We start from the raw sequence: 14,896 nt of genomic DNA on the forward strand, positions 1-14,896 counted from the left end.
TTGTTGGCCATATGTTTGCTATCTGGTTATGGCAGTTAGAGAGGCCAATCAAGTTTCAGAAGATATCCATCTGGACGGCAACTACTAACTGTGAAAATTAAGGAGGAGTGGAGTCAGGTGAAAATTCTGAAAAGTCTTTCTCTGCAGCCTTTAATTTCTGTTTTGACATTTTTCTCATATTTCAGCTTGTTATCGGAACTGCAAAGACTGGATCCCGTGTTATCTGTAAACAAAGCATGACTGTGACTGCTAACTACAGTCACAGGGCCTATTAACACAGCGTATCCACTGTTTATTCCACTCCACCTAGCTGAGAAGCAGAATGCGGACTGACTTTTTTCTGTTTTTAACATCTTCTCCTGACAATTGTATTTTATATGGCCTGACAGCTCACCAATAATGGATAAGTCCAGCAAAAACCCAGAAGAGGACAGAGTATCCCTCCAGAGCGACGGAAAGGTCCAAACAAATGGGGTGGTGAAAGAGGCTCTGGGCATGCTCCAATCGTTCAAACAGAGCATGAGGCGGCCTACAGAAAAGAGTCCCTGTTTGCCCAAGAGCAAGGATTCAAAGGTCAGAGAAAAGGCACAAGCCAATGGGTCAGAGTCAGTCTCTTCTCCACCACAACCCTCACCCAGTGAGTAACATTCTGTCTGCCATAAACTGTGTTGTGATGTTGTGATTTTAAACACGGCTTAATTAATAGGGTTTGGTGCATTGGGAGATTGTAACTGAAGGGTCAGCCTTTCACCATAGAACAGCAGGTATGATGACATTGTAATGAAGTTTTAACCCACTGAATAGTTGTTAGAATAAATATTTGCAAACACTAGAGGGATTCCGATACCTTCAGCCATGTGTAGGCTCTCACTTTTCAACCTAAACACCAGGTTTAATGAACTTTAACCTCAACGCTGTAATCTTTTACAAATGAAAAAATTCTCAAACAGTTTTTGGTTCTGATTTTTCTGAAAATGTTAAATAAAGCCCAAACTAAACTGAAATTCCTAAAAGAACCCAGTAAAAAAACGTAAACTTGCCTTCCTGATGTTTGCATTTTAAACATGCTGATATGTGGGTACTGGAAAACTAGCACAAAATCTGGCTGTGGCTGTGGCACATAATTGTCAAGTGGAAGGAAAATAGGATAAGTTATGAAACAATATCTCAAACTTTGGACATCACAAAGACTCTGTTCAATCCATCATTCAACAATGGACAGTGTAGCACAATGGCAAGCCTACCAAGACATGGCTCTCCTCCAAACTGACAGGTCGGGCAAGGAGAGCATTAATTAGAGAGGCCGCAAAGAGGCCAACGGTAACTCTGGAGGAGCTGCAAAGATCCTTAACTCCGTTGAAAGGACAACTATTAGTCCTTCACTCCACTAATCTGGCCGTTAGGACCAACAAGAAAAAAACACTCGGTGATCCTGTTTTAAGTTTGCCAAGCCATGTTGGGGACACAGCAATCAGGTGGAATAAGTTGCTTTGGTTAAAGGAAACCAAATTTTAACTGTTTGCAATTGTTATATATGTTAAAAAACTAATATCAACCTGAACGCATCATTCACCAGGTGAAAAATGGTTGTGGCAGCCTGCAGCTGCATGTTCCAAGCAGCAGAGCTGGTTAGAGTTGATTGGAACATGGATGGAGTTAAATACAGTACAATCCTTGAAAAAAAACATGTAAGGGCTGCAAAAGACTTGAGGTGAGGGTGGAGGTTCCCAGCAAACCTAAACGTAAACTCAGAGCTGCAATAAAATGGTTCAGCTTAAAACATATTTATGTGTTAGAATGGCCTAGTCAAAGTCCAGACTTAAATCCAACTTAAAATATGTGGCATGAATGTGAAATTTATGTTCTCCCTCCAGACTGACTGAGGTTGAGCTACAGTATCTTGCAAAGAGTAATGGACAAAATTTTTATTCTCTGCAGCTGTAAATGCTGTGAAAGTTTGAATCAAGGGGAATAAATACAATTGCACGCAAAACCTTTGTAATTTTATCTGAAACAAATTTTAAAAACCATGAATCATTTTCCTTCCACTTCACAATCCTGGACTATGTATGGTTTATTACCTAAAAACTCTAATATACTGGAGAAATATACTGGAAATATACTGGTGTTTGTGGTTGTAAAATGACAAAATTTGCATTCATTCATCTTCTATACCGCTTCTTACGTGCAGGGTCATGGGGGAGCTGGTGCCTATCTCCAGCAGTCTACGGGCGAGAGGCGGGGTAACCCTGGACAGGTCACCAATCCATCACAGGGCAACTGGTCGGCAGCCGGTGGTTATGAATATTTGTGCAAGTAGCTAGCAAAACTGCAGAATCTAAAAGAACTATTTTGGATCTTGTGAATGAACTTCTTTCTTCAAATCAAGCATTAAGCATTTATACATTCAGTATATGGACTGGATGTGTTTGAGTGTAAACTGGTGAACACAGCTTGGAAGAGGTTTAAATAGTCACGTTTTCTCGGCATGGTGTTGGTCTTGAGTAACTCCAGCAAGGACATAGATAAGTGAAATCTCACTGAAAAGGTCAAGCATTGTTGTGTTTGTGCATAAATAGAACAAAGTTTTAACATCAACAGATACGCCCAGACATTAGGGCTGTCATTATGTATTTGAGCTTTGGGAACTTTGTGGACCTTTTGGTACTTCTTGTGTTTCGTTTTTCCTTTATTCTAGCTTAGTAGAATTATTTTTATCTCCGTGCATCAGTTTCCGGTTCTTTCACGATCATAGTCCCCATTATATGTTCTCCTTGGGTCAGTTACTCCTTGTCAGATCCTCTGTTCTTCTCATCCTGTTCTGGGCGTCCATTCTCTTCATTAAAGCATTTTCTTCACTAGGCTCTTGTCATCTTCTTCTTTGCATTTGGGTCCCCAACAAAACCAATACATGACAGAGGGATCTGACCATTGGGACCCAGTAGAAAGATTCTTCAAGGTGGATTTTCAGAGCCTGCAAGAGATGATGAGGACGTACAGTACTGTGCAAATGTTTTAGGCAGGTGTGAAAAAATGCTGTAAACAAAGAATGCTTTCACAAATATAAATAATGATTGTTTATTTTTATCAATTTACTAAATGCTAAGTGAGCGAACCCAAACATACAACCAAAGTCATTAAGAACTATCTTTAGCGTAAAGAGGAACAAGAATTACTGGAAGTGATGGTATGAGCCCTGATCTCAACATTTTGGGTGTGTGAGATGTGAGAAAGCCTCCATCTACAGAAGATCTGTTGTTAGCTCTCCAAGATGTTTGGAACAACCTACCAGTTGAGTTCCTTCAAAAACTGTGTGCAAGTGGACCTAGAAGAATTGATCCTGTTTTGAAGGCAAAGTGTAGTCACAGCAAATATTAAGTTGATTTAGATTTCTCTTTTGTTCATTCACTTAACATTTCCATTTTTGAAAGCATTCTTTGTTACAGCATTTTTTCACACCTGCCTGAAACGTTTGCACAGTCCTGTGGGTTGACACGGTGAGTCAGCCCTGCACTCCATGGAGGCGACTGAGTGTAGCATCTGACTCTGTCTCCTCTGCTGCCCTGCCTCAGTGCAGTAGTTGCTGGAGGAGGCAGAGATGGACCACCAAGACACTCTTCACGAGATTTTCCACCCGCCTCCTCAACTGCAATTTCACCATGCTCTGGAGCTCCAGCCGTAAACCGCTCCACTGCTCAAGCCCCTGCCTGCTTCCTGTCATCCTGAGCCTCTCTTCTCGCCACCCCAGTTGCCGCTTCGCCTTCATCCCCAGCCAACTTCAGCTCTGGTGGGTCCATCCAACGACATCTCTCCAGTCCCTGAGGGTCCGACCAGTGAAGGATGAAACTCGTCCTGTTCATGTTCCCTGAGCTCTCCAGCAAGGGTGTCCCGGGGGGCTCACCTCCGTCTCCTATTTCAGAGCTCCGTTAAGGGTTCTCCTGGCTTCACTGCTGCTCTCCAAATCTAACGCCACTCTCCAGGGCTTCTCTGTGGGTTCTCCATGCTGGCAAATGATTGGCTGGTTGGATACTGGTTGGCCTCCAGACCTTTTGCACTGTCAATAATGGCCTTCTGGACAGCAGTCAGGTCGGCAGTCTTACCCATGATTGGGGTTTTGAGTGATGAACCAGGCTGGGAGTTTTAAAGGCCTCAGGAATCTTTTGCAGGTGTTTAGAGTTAACTCGTTGATTCAGATGATTAGGTTCATAGCTCGTTTAGAGACCCTTTTAATTATATGCTAATTTTGTGAGATAGGAATTTTGGGTTTTCATGAGCTGTATGCCAAAATCATCCGTATTAAGACAATAAAAGACCTGAAATATTTCAGTTAGTGTCCAATGAATCTAAAATATATGAATGTTCAATTTTCATCATGACATTATGGAAAATAATGAACTTTATCACAATATGCTAATATTTTGAGAAGGACCTGTATACAGGGGTTGGACAATGAAACTGAAACACCTGGTTTTAGACCACAATAATTTATTAGTATGGTGTAGGGCCTCCTTTTGCGGCCAATACAGTGTCAATTCGTCTTGGGAATGACATATACAAGTCCTGCACAGTGGTCAGAGGGAGTTTAAGCCATTCTTCTTGCAGGATAGTGGCCAGGTCCCTACGTGATACTGGTGGAGGAAAACGTTTCCTGACTCGCTCTTCCAAAACACCCCAAAGTGGCTCAATAATATTTAGATCTGGTGACTGTGCAGGCCATGGGAGATGTTCAACACAAGTATTGGGCCAAGGGAATGCCATGATATGGCAGCCCAAACCATCACTGATCCACCCCCATGCTTCACTCTGGGCATGCAACAGTCTGGGTGGTACGCTTCTTTGGGGCTTCTCCACATCGTAACTCTCCCGGATGTGGGGAAAACAGTAAAGGTGGACTCATCAGAGAACAATACATGTTTCACATTGTCTACAGCCCAAGATTTGCGCTCCTTGCACCGCACCGTTGAAACCGACGTTTGGCATTGGCATGAGTGACCAAAGGTTTGGCTATAGCAGCCCGGCCGTGTATATTGACCCTGTGGAGCTCCTGACAGACAGTTCTGGTGGAAACAGGAGAGTTGAGGTGCACATTTAATTCTGCCGTGATTTGGACAGCCGTGGTTTTATGTTTTTTGGCTACAATCCAGGTTAGCAGCCGAACATCCCTTTCAGACAGCTTCCTCTTGCATCCACAGTTAATCCTGTTGGATGTGGTTCGTCCTTCTTGGTGGTATGCTGACATTAACCTGGATACCGTGGCTCTTGATACATCACAAAGACTTGCTGTCTTGGTCACAGATGCGCCAGCAAGACGTACACCAACAATGTCCTCTTTTGATCTCTGGCATATCACCCATAATGTTGTGTGCATTTCAATATTTTGAGCAAAACTGTGCCCTTACCCTGCTAATTGAACCTTCACACTCTGCTCTTACTGGTGCAATGTGCAATCAATGAAGACTGGCTACCAGGCTGGTCCAATTTAGCCATGAAACCTCCCACACTAAAATGGCAGGTGTTTCAGTTTCATTGTCCAACTCCTGTATATATACAGCATCTTAGTATATATACATATATATATATATATATATATATATATATATATATATATATATATATATATATATAGATTGTCAGTTGCTGTGTGGTTGCTCTTTTGGATTTCTGAAATTTTAAAAAACGCAAAGCTTATCCAGGCAAGACTTGCTATTGCACCAGCTTATTGTGGCTCAGAATAAGAGCAACCACAACTTCATACATGCACCAGTTACATTAATTGTCAATCATGTGATTTTTCGTAAATAGTGTTTACTGTCAGCTAACATGTTGAGCAATCTACCCTGAAGTAATCTGCTATTGTCCTTTGCATTCATTGTCTGGTAACTGACTCGGCAGCCCGTTCTGGTTTCATTGTACGCAGGCGAACACACACACACACACACACACACACACACACACACACACACAAATAAATAGCTTCAGTAAGGTGAACCTGTTGAAACATGACTTAACAGTGATATTTACTAAACGTTGTGCTGTTGCCCTCTCTCCGATCTTTCCATCAGGTCTTAGTGCTGGCTCTCCAGCTACATCCCCCTTGAAGAACATTGGGGGCTTCTTTCAGAAAAAGGATGAAGATCACACCGACATCACATTGCACAAACACAAGTCTCTGGCTCGCTCAAAGACAGGTAAATTGGTTATTTAAAATAGAACCGGTTTGCTTTCATCTTCTTCATATCACACTTATATCTCCTTTTTTCCTGTTGTTTTAGTACTATTCCGGGGTCAGTAACTATTGCATGATAAGATTTGTGGTACATTGTAATTAGACATGTTTCTGTTGGGGGTGCGACTCCGTGTAAGCAGACAGAGCCTGGGAACCAGATGAGCCCTGCATGAAAGATCTTTTCACAACATGTTTTGAGATAAGAGAAGTTTAGCCGCCTACCTGAGGCACACAAATGAGGTGGAGCTTAAGCCTAATTTCCTTACCATAAATAAATAATACATTTAACCATCATCTGAAAAACAGATTTAAAGAAAGTAAAGGAATTCTCTAAAGCTCATTGTTAGACACCTGCAGCACACAGTGGCTTTAAGGTCACCAAGGCTCCATAGCAATGAGACACTACCTACATCCCAACCCGTTGTTTGTTGCAACATGCTCAGGTTTATAGTCCAAAACCTTGCAGTTGAAGACTCTAAACTGCCCTTAGTTGTGAATGTGTTTGTATCTCTGGGATGGGACAACGATGCACTCTTCCTCTCATTTGCTAGCTGTTGGGATGAAGAGAACAGGAATGAGCAAGTATAGAAAATATATAGATAGTAGCACATCTCTTTGAAAGGATCAGTGGACAAATAATGTGATTTCTTTACATAAACTGTGTCTCTCCACTGTGATCCTTCAGAAAATTGTCCAAAAGAGCAAAAATGAATTGTTAACTTCAGAAGATATTTTAAGTCATGCTATAAAGTGACTTTGTAAGAGCACTCTAACTGTGGAGAGCCAGACTAGTTTTTATTATAAAACATCTTCTCTTGGATTTGACCCTGCTCCCTTGGCAGACAAAGACGTTTAGTTCAGAACCATGTATTATTAACAGAGATGCTTAGCTCAGAATTTTCTGACTGATTTTCAATCTCCGGTTTTTGTAAAGCTTTGATCTGACAACACTAATATACTAATGCTGAATAATTCAATCAATTTAGGAACTGTATTACAGGAAGATATAAAAACATGTCATGACATGGCATAAGCGGTCAGAAATCATATTAAAAACAGGCAAAGTCACATCTCTATTTGAGAGAGCAGTCATTGTATAACAGGTTTTACCAATATTTCAACACAAAGATAAAAGGATTACAGATCTGACATTTTTAAATATTCTTTACCATCTTAGTGTAGCTAAAACACTGAAAATGCAGTATTCCTAAAGAATCAACAACCTAACTTTGACACTGAAATTTCCAAATGGATACCAACATGTCCAAATCGAGTGTGTTCCCTGATGGTCAGAGAGTGAAAGCTGAAAATTATAGATCAGAACAGGTTTGCTTTAATATGTTCAGCCTTCATGTTATTTGCTCGGCACAAATCTCTCTTGCTCTCTTGCATGCTGAATAAACTACAGAAATGTTTCCGCGTGTAATAAAAAATACAGCTTCCTTTCAAATTGCTCCCTACAGCTTGTGTACTTCCTCTGACCTCAGTTTACACACCTTATTGACACTGAAATAGCTGAGTCTTCTTTTCTTTAGTAACAGTATCCACATATGAATGGTGCATTCACTTACATGCATATGACAGATTTTTGCTGCTTTATTGAAACCGTGTACTTTTCATTCTCAGATCCCAACATGTCCAAGTTGAGTGACTCCCTTATCAAGAAAGGAGCCTCCTTACGTAGAAGCCTGAGATTTAGCTCCAAGAAGGGCAACGATAAAGGAGCCATACAGGAATCAATTTTCTCTGAGGCTTTGCCAGAAATTGAGGACAAAGAACCAGAGAAGGAGCAGGAGTTGGTGGAGATTGACGAGTTGTACACGCTACCTGAAATACCTCACACACCATTGTCAGGTACGCACTCTTGCACATTATTTTATGCCTTCTCAATCCATTCATTTGAGTTTTACTCTGTAAATCTTTTCTTCACACAGTTGTAGCAAACAAAAGAACACATTTTCTGTTTTTAAAGGTTTTATCCAGCCTCCACAATGCTACATCTGAACAGGAAATGTGGACTTTTTCATCCTTCTAGAAAATAAAAAGCCCTTTTCACAGCAGACCACTTTAAATGTCAGAGCACTCTGTTAAGGGGCAGGTCATGAAAAGGTGTAGCTGGGGCACTAAAAGGAACTAAAAGCCATTATTGTTGTCATATAATTGAATTTATGTACAGTGAAAAAAAGTGTTTTATGACTTAAATAAATATACATTTACACTTTCAGTGGCCTAAAAGTAAAATATGTACTGCATTTGCACAATGAAATATAAAAGCTGACATTTCAGATTTTATAAAATGCTCATCCATGGGTGGAATGTATGGTGCTGTACAAAAGTATTCAAACCCCGTGAACGTCTTCACGTTTTGTCACATTCCAACAACAAACTTCAATGTATTTTCATTGGATTTTGCGTGGTGGAGAAGCCACAACCGGAAGGTAAAAGAAAAATTTAAAATTTTTCAAAATCTATCACAATAAAATCATGAAAAGTGTGACGTGCATTTGTATTTAGCCTTTTTAATCTGATACCCCTGAAAACCGTAGAAACCAGTTGCCTTCAGAAGTCACATAATTAGTTAATAGAGTTTACCTATGTTTAATTTCATGTCAGGATGAATACAACTGTTTTCTGAAGATTTTAAAGGTTTTAGAGAGAGAGTTGTAGATTCACAACTAAGGTAGGAGAGTCTGTTAAAAGGGCAGCTATTGGTTATGCACTCCAACAATTTGGCCTTGAAAGAAAGCCATAAGAAGCCCTGTTTGTAGCTTGCAGCAAGCATTGTACACAGAATAAACATGTGAAACAACGTGTCCTGGACAGATGACAGCATAATTAAGCCTTTGTTCTACATGCCAGTGTGGAGAAAAATGAACACTACATAACACTCATGGCCATGGCTGTGAAGGCATCTTACTGTGGGGATGGTTTTCTAAGGAAGCAACAGTGAAGGTAGTCGGAGGAGATTGGAGGATAGAGCTGGGCAATCCTGAAAGAAAACTTGTTAGATGCTGACAAGACAATGGGACCAAGGTTTACCTTCCAGCAGAACAACAACCCTTCAAATGGCCCAGTCCAAGACAAGATCTAAACCTAGTTGAGGATCCATGGCAAGAATTCAAAATTGATAGTTACAGACGCTCTCTATCCAGTCTGACTGAACCTGAGATGTTTTGCTAAAAAGGAATGGGCAAACATTTTGATTTGTAGATGTACAAAGCTGGTAAAGACATATGTATGAACTCAGAAGGGCTGAATACACATACAAACACCCCTTTTAAGATTTTATATATATTTTATATTAAGCCTGTTAGGTTAATTGGTCAATCTAAATTGCCCTTAGGTGTATGAATGAGTGTGTGCATGGTTGTATGTGTGTTGCCCTGCGATGGACTGGCGACCTGTCCAGGGTGTACCTGGACAGGTCACACTACAATGCATTGTTCTAACATGACAAAATCTGAAAAAGGCTAAGTAACATGAATGTTTTTGCAAGGCACTGTATTACTGCATATTTATACTTCTGCAGTATTTGATTGTTAACAAAATTGTATTAGGTAGTCAGGAAAAACCCAATAAAATGTGCTTCAACGGTGTACATTTAGTTAAATACGTTTTTTATTTACTTTCTGTGTCTGGAAAATCAGCATATTTAGACATTTTATATTTTAGGTAGCAAAGGTTCAATTCAGTTTACTTATATAGCGCCAATTCACAACACATGTTGTCTCAAGGCACTTCACAAAAGTCAGGGACATACATTCCAATTAATCCTAACTATCAAACAGTGCAGTCAGATTCAGTTATTTATTCAAATTGGATAAAAACATAAAGTTAAAACCTGAAATAACAGCAAATTATGCAAAATTGGAGAGTAGTGTGAGAATTTAGCGAAGAGAGTGAAAGTGGTCATTATGTCCTCCAGCAGCCTAAGCCTATAGCAGCATAACTACAGAGACAGCTCAGAATAATCTAAGCCACTCTAACTATAAGCTTTATCAAAAAGGAAAGTTTTAAGCCTAGCCTTAAAAATAGACAGGGTGTCTGCCTCACGGACTAAAACTGGGAGCTGGTTCCACATGAGAGGAGCCTGATAATTAAAGGATTAAAGGATCTGCCTCCCATTCTACTTCTAGAGACTCTAGGAACCACCAGTAAACCTGCAGTGTGAGAACGAAGTGCTCTGTTAGGAACATATGGAACAATCAGATCTCTGATGTATGATGGAGTTAGATCATTAAGGGTTTTATATGTGAAGAGGAGAATTTTAAATTCTATTCTGGATTTAACAGGGAGCCAATGAAGGGAAGCTAAAGTAGGAGAAATATGATCTCTCTTTTTAATTTTCATCAGAACTCTTGCGGCAGCATTTTGAATCAGCTGAAGGTTTTTAACTGCATTTTGTGAACATCCTGATAGTAAAGAATTACAATAGTCCAGCCTTGAAGTAACAAATACATGGACTAGTTTTTCAGCGTCACTCCTGGATAGGATACTTCTAATTTTGGCAATGTTCCGGAGATGAGAGAAGGAAATCCTAGAAATCTGTTTAATATGGGATTTAAATGACAAATCCTGGTCACAAATAACACCAATTTTTTTTACTCTATTACCGGAGGTCAATTTAATGCCATCCAGGTTAAGTGATTGACTAAGCAGTTTCTTTTTTAAAGACTCCGGTCCAAAGACAACAACTTCTGTCTTGTCTGAATTTAGAAGCAGAACATTTAAGGTAATCCAAGTATTTATGTCTTCAAGACATGCTTGTAGTCTATCTAACTGGTTGGGCTCATCAGGATTTATGGATAAGTAAAGCTGAGTATCATCAATGTAACAGTGAAAATTTATCCTATGCTGCCTGATCATTTGAGCTATTGGAAGCATATATATAGTAAAGAGAATTGGCCCAAGTACTGAACCCTGTGGTACTCCACAATTAACCCTGGAGTTTAAAGATGATTTATCATTTACATGAACAAACTGGAATCTGTCAGACAGATAAGATTTAAACCAGCCTAGCGCTGTTCCCCTGATCCCTACAGCATATTCCAGTCTTTCTAAGAGAATATTATGGTCGACTGTATCAAATGCAGCACTGAGATCTAACAGAACCAGAACAGACACAAGTCCATTATCTGAGGCCATAAGAATATCATTAGCGACTTTCAGCAGAGCTGTTTCAGTGCTATGATGAGCTCTGAAGCCTGACTGAAACTCTTCAAACAGGTCATTGCTGTATAAATGCTCACACATTTGATTAGCAACTATTTTCTCAAGAATTTTAGATAAGAATGGAAGATTGGATATAGGTCTGTAATTTTTCAAGTCATCTCAATCAAGCAAAGGTTTCTTAAGTAAAGGTTTAATGACAGCTACCTTAAAAGCCTGTGTTTACTAAAGATAGATTAATCATATCTAAGGTTGCAATGTCCTGTTGCAACAAGAACTTGAAACAGCAATCTTATGTCATAATGCTCCCTTCATCCTAATGTGTCTGTACATGCAGATATCTTCTTTATCTGTTGTTTTTGCAACAGAAGCAGCTGGGGATAGTACCGTAATCTTGTTTCTGCTGTAAAAACATATTCCAGAAGACATCTGTAGTGTAAAGGTTTGCGTTGGAACATAATCTGGTTTAACTAATAAAAAATGTGGTGGAAGGTTTAGTTTGATTTGATGAATGTAATGTTGAAGGAAGAGTTGAAGCTCCTTTTGCTCTTTCCATTTAGTATATAAAGATTATTACCTGGGTGTACATTGGTCTGAGATACATTGCATGTAAATAATCAACCTATAATGACTAATAATGAATTTGTATTAAAGAGGTACTGAGTTCATTTGTGTTCAATTTTCAATCTCAAGTTTTCCTAAAGCTTTGGATTCTTCTATAAATATAATTTGCACTATACTTAACAACATTTAAAATATTCCTTTGTAAGCTTCCTGCCAAGAGTGAGTGTTAGAGAGCGGGTATTTTAAAACAATGACAAAAATCATTTGGATAAAACATTTTAAACTATCTTTAGCCTTTTATATTAGTGATTAGCTTGTAAAGGATGCCAGCATTGCTAACTGTCTGTATTCCCCAGAGAATAAACACCCCTGCCTTTACTTGGAGAATTTCAAGCTGCCAATTCCAGCCTGTTTCATAACAGAGGAAAAAAGCTCAAAGTTCAGCCTTCATTTTCTATGCCTAAAGGTCAGGAAATGACCAAAACTATAAAAGAGGGAAATGGTGAAGGAGCAAAAATAAAAAGCACCCAACGAGACATGGGTCTTAACCTGAATAAACAGCAGACATGCCTAAAAACAATTTCCTTTCAAAAAGCTTCTTACATTTTTGAGGCGTCTTCTGACTTCATTATTAACAGCTCACTGGAACTGAAAATAGCTAACTATAGCCTGGGTCTTCTTTGTGCAGGAATAATCTCCACTCTGAATAGTGTAGGGGTTTGCATGATTTGGTGTGTCACTGATTGAGTTTTTGAGTTTCCAAATGGCTGGCCATCGGTCAGGAGCGACCAAGCTGAAAATCGGTTGATTCCAGTCACCAGCCAATCTTCTTGTTGCGTCTGTAATTTACACATATAAAATTGCCATGATAGAGTAGTATAAATGTAATGACTAAAGGGACTGTTTTGCAATGTAATTAATTCAATGTAAATTTCTGATTCAGTTTAAAATAGTGCTTTGTAAGGGATGTTTGTACATTGCTGTGCAAAACTCTTCTTTCTTTATACAGTATGTTGCTCCAATGGTCTCTAATCAAGACCATCTTTTTAAATGGTTTTGACTGATGCACTTATTAGAGATTTAACGGCCGTTCTCCAGTTTTTGTACAGCTCATCTGATACCACTTTAAGAAAACTGGGATTTCTCTCAAAGAATTTAAAGAAAGCCTTTGTTTTAATTTCAAATAAAGAAATTATTTTAAGTTGACATTTAAACCTTCTCGATTTAAAACTTTAAAGCCTTCTTGATATCTACTGAAATCAGCTCAGGGCCAGTTTGCTCCTTCTTCTATCCCACAATATGTCCCCAGGGTGGGCTCTGCTCCCTTTCAGGTATGAAACGACCAAAACTGCAAAGGTTCAAACTGCCACTGAAGTTAAATGTCCTGCTGAAATCTAGCTTTGTCATGGCAACCACAATGAACAGCAGACCTATCTACATGTAAAAATGGAATTTCCTATCAAAACGTCTTGCTTCTTTTGTTGTTCGTTTTGACTTAATTTTGGAACATGCTACTGATACTGAAGATGACCAAACATCCTGGCACAACTGTAGCTTTGCACTGAAAAAGGATTGTAGTTAATGTAAAGGTTAATGTAATATTGTCTGAAAGCACTTAGGTCTGGTGCATTCACTGATATGATAAACGTCAGATAATGTAGTTTCCAATTGCTCTGTCCCTTAACAGAAATAGAAACCGTGCAGCCGTGAAGTTCTTGCTGTATTTCTAGTCTCCTCAAGGTTTTTAAAGGTCTGTCAAAGTTGTTCTTTGGACTCATTTTCAGTCTATTACCTGACTATATCCAACTCCTGACTTGTGAGAAATTAAAGCAAATAAAGGCTGCTAATGCAGGGGATTAACCAATGTTAAACATAACCCAGAACCAATTTCAAACAGGGCTGAATTGCTTTTTTGTGAATTTCAGCTGGTCACTAAGACACATTTTGCACAAAACCTAAATGCTGATTTTGGACTCTTTATATGAAAGCTGCAGATCAAAAATGGATTCTGACTCAAAAACGTCCAGGAATTCATGTAACACTAAAAGCATTTGGACATAAATTAATTGGCTTCTAAAATTTTAAGAACTGTGCAAATGTCCGAGTTACTCTGTAGTTTTAATAAAAATGATAAAACTTTCATTTGTTTTGTTTTTACCTTTTAGTTATGCAGATCAACAAGCTGATAGAGATGGAGGTGCTGGAGGAGGCTCATCTAAACCTAATTGCGATGCGACTGGAGTTTCAGAAGGAGCACAAGCAATTTTTTGATGACTCTCCTATGGAACTGGCAAAGAAAGAAAAAGACCTGATCCTCCTCTATAGAGACCTTAGGAAAAAGATTTGCACCATAGTCTGTGATTCCAACTCACTTCCTGCCAGGAATAAGGCACTACTGGTTCACGTGGCTCGCATCATCCAGGAGGAGGATAAGAGGGCTGAGGAACCAGGAGGGCTACCAGACAGCTGGTTGGAGGCCTGGAAGGAGGCAGTGTCTGAAGGTGTGCAGGTCAAGGTAAATAGTGTTCATCTGGACAGGAAGGAACAGAATGTGTCTTGGTTGGCGGTTCATCTTGGACTCCTGGGAAAAACCATTGTAGAGGATTTGGAGAATGTGAAGCAGGATCTACGTTGGTCCTACCCACCCAGCTTTAAGGTCTTCAGCATCTACGTGAAGAGCTACCACAGAAATGTCGGCCAGCACTTGAAGAAGCTGGAGCCAGAGGTGACTGATCGGAAGGATCTGTATGCTCTGCTGGACTGGATCCTCAACAGATACAAAAGGTGAGGGTTGAAGGCATTCTTTATTTACCATATTTCACTTACAGGGTTCCCAATCTGCTGTTATCAAATTTTGCAAAGATGAGGAACCTACAGGGGTTGGACAATGAAACTGAAACACCTGGTTTTAGACCACAATAATTTATTAGTATGGTG

General features: G+C 39.5%; 1 protein-coding gene across 2 annotated transcripts in view; it reads left to right on the forward strand.

The window, feature by feature from the left end:
* The window catches only part of exoc3l4 (exocyst complex component 3-like 4), a 41,099-nt gene that overhangs the window by 2,573 nt on the left and 23,630 nt on the right, over positions 1–14,896 (forward strand). For both annotated transcript variants that reach the window (XM_047346203.1, XM_047346204.1), the window contains exons 2-5: positions 390–637; positions 6,063–6,188; positions 7,853–8,080; positions 14,125–14,743. In XM_047346203.1, the coding sequence (XP_047202159.1) occupies positions 390–637; positions 6,063–6,188; positions 7,853–8,080; positions 14,125–14,743 (1,221 nt within the window). The remainder of the gene's footprint in view (positions 1–389; positions 638–6,062; positions 6,189–7,852; positions 8,081–14,124; positions 14,744–14,896) is intronic.

The sequence above is a fragment of the Girardinichthys multiradiatus genome, chromosome 19, assembly GCF_021462225.1.
Source record: "Girardinichthys multiradiatus isolate DD_20200921_A chromosome 19, DD_fGirMul_XY1, whole genome shotgun sequence".
NCBI lineage: Eukaryota > Metazoa > Chordata > Actinopteri > Cyprinodontiformes > Goodeidae > Girardinichthys > Girardinichthys multiradiatus.